This window comes from Salvia splendens, chromosome 18, assembly GCF_004379255.2.
Source record: "Salvia splendens isolate huo1 chromosome 18, SspV2, whole genome shotgun sequence".
Classification (NCBI taxonomy): domain Eukaryota; kingdom Viridiplantae; phylum Streptophyta; class Magnoliopsida; order Lamiales; family Lamiaceae; genus Salvia; species Salvia splendens.
The window spans coordinates 20,925,984-20,929,048 of NC_056049.1; the positions used below are offsets into that span (position 1 = coordinate 20,925,984).

Genomic DNA, 3,065 nt, shown 5'->3' on the forward strand with positions numbered 1-3,065 from the left:
CCATCATTATTATGATTGTCGATGAAATGTTTAAAGGAGTGCATGAGTCAAGGTGTTAATATATGTTGTTTATGTGTATATCTTTCCTTCAATAATAGTATATGTCATGTGATTTTAAGTTCAAACTTCATCGCTCCTTTTTTTTTTTTATCAAAATGAATAAAATTATTACGATTGATTGAGCCTACTCATCCATAACCGAAAATCAAGGATTCCATCGTTAACTTTTTAACAATAGAGAAGTTTTGAATCCTGAACTCAATGTTTCACCATTTGAAATGCCTACAAATTAGTATAATGATAATTTATTAGGACCATTTGTACATGACCTAGTCTTGAATTAAAAAAGAAAAAAGAAAACTCCAATGATATACTACTATCTTCTTTGTACGAATTTTGGATTATAATAAAAAAATGAATATATTTACATAATTTTATGTTACTTAAGTCATATTTCATTTTTAGCTTCCACAAATTACTTGAATCATTTATCTTTATAACAAATATTTTTAATCACACTTATTTTATTTTTCTTGCTATTATTTCTCATACTTTTTATCTTATAGTAGAGTTTATGAAAGAATATCTTTAGCTCCATTTAGCCAATTATACATACTACCTTTAAATTTTCATGCTATACAACGACCTATCCTTCCCGGGGAGATGATTATTTGTTTAAATTTTCATCATGATCTCAAGCCATTAAAAAATTTGAAATTAAATCAAACTATTTCAGTTCAAGTCATTAAAAAATTCGAAATTAAATTAAACTATTTCAGTTCTCAATAACTAAAATAAAGCAAACTTGATCCAAAATCAACACGTACGTATAATATAGTAATTTATTTTTGTTAGTTAGTTCGAAATTCCAAAACAAAACATGTCAGAACTAAAAAAAACAATATTCAAACCATCAATTTATTAACAAAAGAAGCTCAAAGAAACTACCAAGATTCTGTTAAATAGCGCGTGTGCGTTTCAAGCCATATATCTTGCGCTAGTGTTAAATAAATCAAACATTATTAAACATTCGTATATTAGATTGAGTCAAATCTATCTACACGTATACTCCATATAGTTGCATGTCAGTTAAATACTACACAATGAATACATAAGTTTATTTGACTTTCCAATTAGGAATCTCAGTCCAAAGACTCACTTGCTTTTTCCTACAGTGTTATAATAATATTTAAATAAAAAAAATTATGGAAAACAGGAAATAGAATTATGAATAAAAAACAAAATCAGACTGTTCTCGTGAGGAAAAACATAATGGTCAAAAGGAAAATAAGAAGGCAGGTGGAGACCATTTTCCATTCAGAAATCAATGCAAGAAAAAAAAATTAAATTAAGTAAAAAAAAAAAGAAAAAACACTACTTTTTCTTTGTCCCAAACTAATTTCTGTATTCTCCACAAAATCAACATAGTCTGAGCTGAAAAATTTGCTCAAGATGCAGAGTTTCATCACCATCAAACAATCAAAACAAAACCCAAACACCAACACAAAACAACAACCAAAAAAAAGAACAAAACCTAATTTACTTTTCTCCCCCCTTTAATATTTACAAGTAAATCTGCATCACCAAAAAAATCAAGACGCCGCCGGCTGATTAGGATGCGCCGCCTGCGGAAACGGGTAAAATCTGGGCCTCGCCAGCGGAAACGGAATAGCCTTGGGGATATTCGAGTCCGCCTTCGCGGCAGCGGCGGCGGGGGTGGAGGCGACGCGCTCGCACGAGGGGCACATGGTGAGAGTGGTGGCGGGGAGTTGCATGTAGAATGGATTCGAAGTCTTGAGAGCTCTCAGCTCTTGTAGTTCCTTGTGAAGTCTCCTGTTTTCTTCCGTCAGCGTTTCGCAGCATCTCTTCAAGTACTCACAATCCACCTCCGTCTGCTTCAGCTTCGTTCTGCAATTTCAATATATAAATAAATAATCACACATATTTATTTAAATAATTAATGATTAATTAATCCACACCTCGCTCTTCTGTTCTGGAACCACACCTCCACCTGTCTTGCTCTGAGATTCAGCTGCTTCGCCAGCGCCAGTTTTTGCTTCTGCGTCAAGAAAAAAACAAATCATCAGAAACGGATAAAAATCAAATCTTTAATCATGGCTGAATCTGACTGACGGGATTGAGGGTGTTGTGCTCCTTAAAGCTCTCTTCAAGAAACGCCGATTGCTCTTTCGAGAGTCGGAGCTTTTTCCGCGTGTTGAGGGCGTTATCGTCGTCGTCGTCGTTGTCGTTGCCGGCACCCTCGAATTCGCGCTTGTTCGCCGACGAGGCCTCCTCCGCCACCGGCGTCCGGTTCACGTCCAGCCCCTTCCCCGACGACCCATTTTCCGAGCTCCCTTTTCGCATAAATCCGTCAATCACAGCTGAATTGAACAATTCAATTGCATAAATTCGAAGCTAGAAATTACCATTATCAGAAGACCAGAGGCGAGGGAGAAGATTCAGCTGCAGAGGAGTTTCCTCTTGATTATCATCGTTTCCATCCTCCGCCGATGTGTCCTCGTCTTCGCCGTTTTCCTTGGAGCTAAGCCCCAAAGACATGCAGAAATCGAAGCCGGTGGCCTTGGTGGGATCTTGATTTGTGGAGGAGTTGTTATCTTTCAAGAATCCTAGGGATTTCGAGGCATCCCCCAAGCTCAAGCCAAGCTCCATTTTGAGAGAGAAAAAAAAGAGGAGTTTGGATATGAGAGAGGAAACAGTCTTTATAAAGATTCAATTCAACACAGTCTGTGTGAAAATGTTTGTTTAAGAGATGGGACAAGGAGGAGTAGGAGTAGACCAAACATGTCTCAAGTCTACTTTTCCTTCACTTTAATATTTTAAATTAATGATTTGGGATTATCTTTTTTCACAACCTTTTTAAGGATTTCTTTATTTGGGGGGATTAAGAAATTTTAAGTGGTGATGATTAGCATAATGGGGGGTTTGACCGACATACTCATGTTGACAAAAGATCACACGTGAAAGCCCTATTTTTATGAGGCCAAGACATGTCCCTCTTTCAAGATTTTGGGGGACCCTGCCTAAATCCCCTTTTCATGCTTTAC

At 36.5% G+C, this 3,065-nt stretch overlaps 1 protein-coding gene across 1 annotated transcript; it reads right to left on the reverse strand.

The window, feature by feature from the left end:
- Positions 1-1,286: 1,286 nt before the first annotated feature.
- On the reverse strand, positions 1,287-2,774 carry LOC121777628 (homeobox-leucine zipper protein HOX27-like). Its single transcript, XM_042174944.1, has 4 exons — positions 2,427-2,774; positions 2,134-2,354; positions 1,980-2,059; positions 1,287-1,908 (listed from the first exon to the last, which is right to left on the reverse strand). The coding sequence occupies exons 1-4, from the start codon at positions 2,668-2,670 to the stop codon at positions 1,593-1,595; spliced, it is 861 nt and encodes a 286-aa protein (XP_042030878.1). The 5' UTR covers positions 2,671-2,774; the 3' UTR covers positions 1,287-1,592.
- Positions 2,775-3,065: the final 291 nt, after the last annotated feature.

Bases quoted from the DNA above. Each gene is read 5' to 3' on its own strand.
- LOC121777628 (XM_042174944.1), bottom strand. From the start codon at position 2,670: ATGGAGCTTGGCTTGAGCTTGGGGGATGCCTCGAAATCCCTAGGATTC. The intron at 2,060-2,133 runs GTCAGTCAGATT...TTCTTGACGCAG, and splicing joins AGCACAACACCCTCAATCCC to AAGCAAAAACTGGCGCTGGC. The intron at 1,909-1,979 runs GTGTGGATTAAT...TTGAAATTGCAG, and splicing joins TTCCAGAACAGAAGAGCGAG to AACGAAGCTGAAGCAGACGG.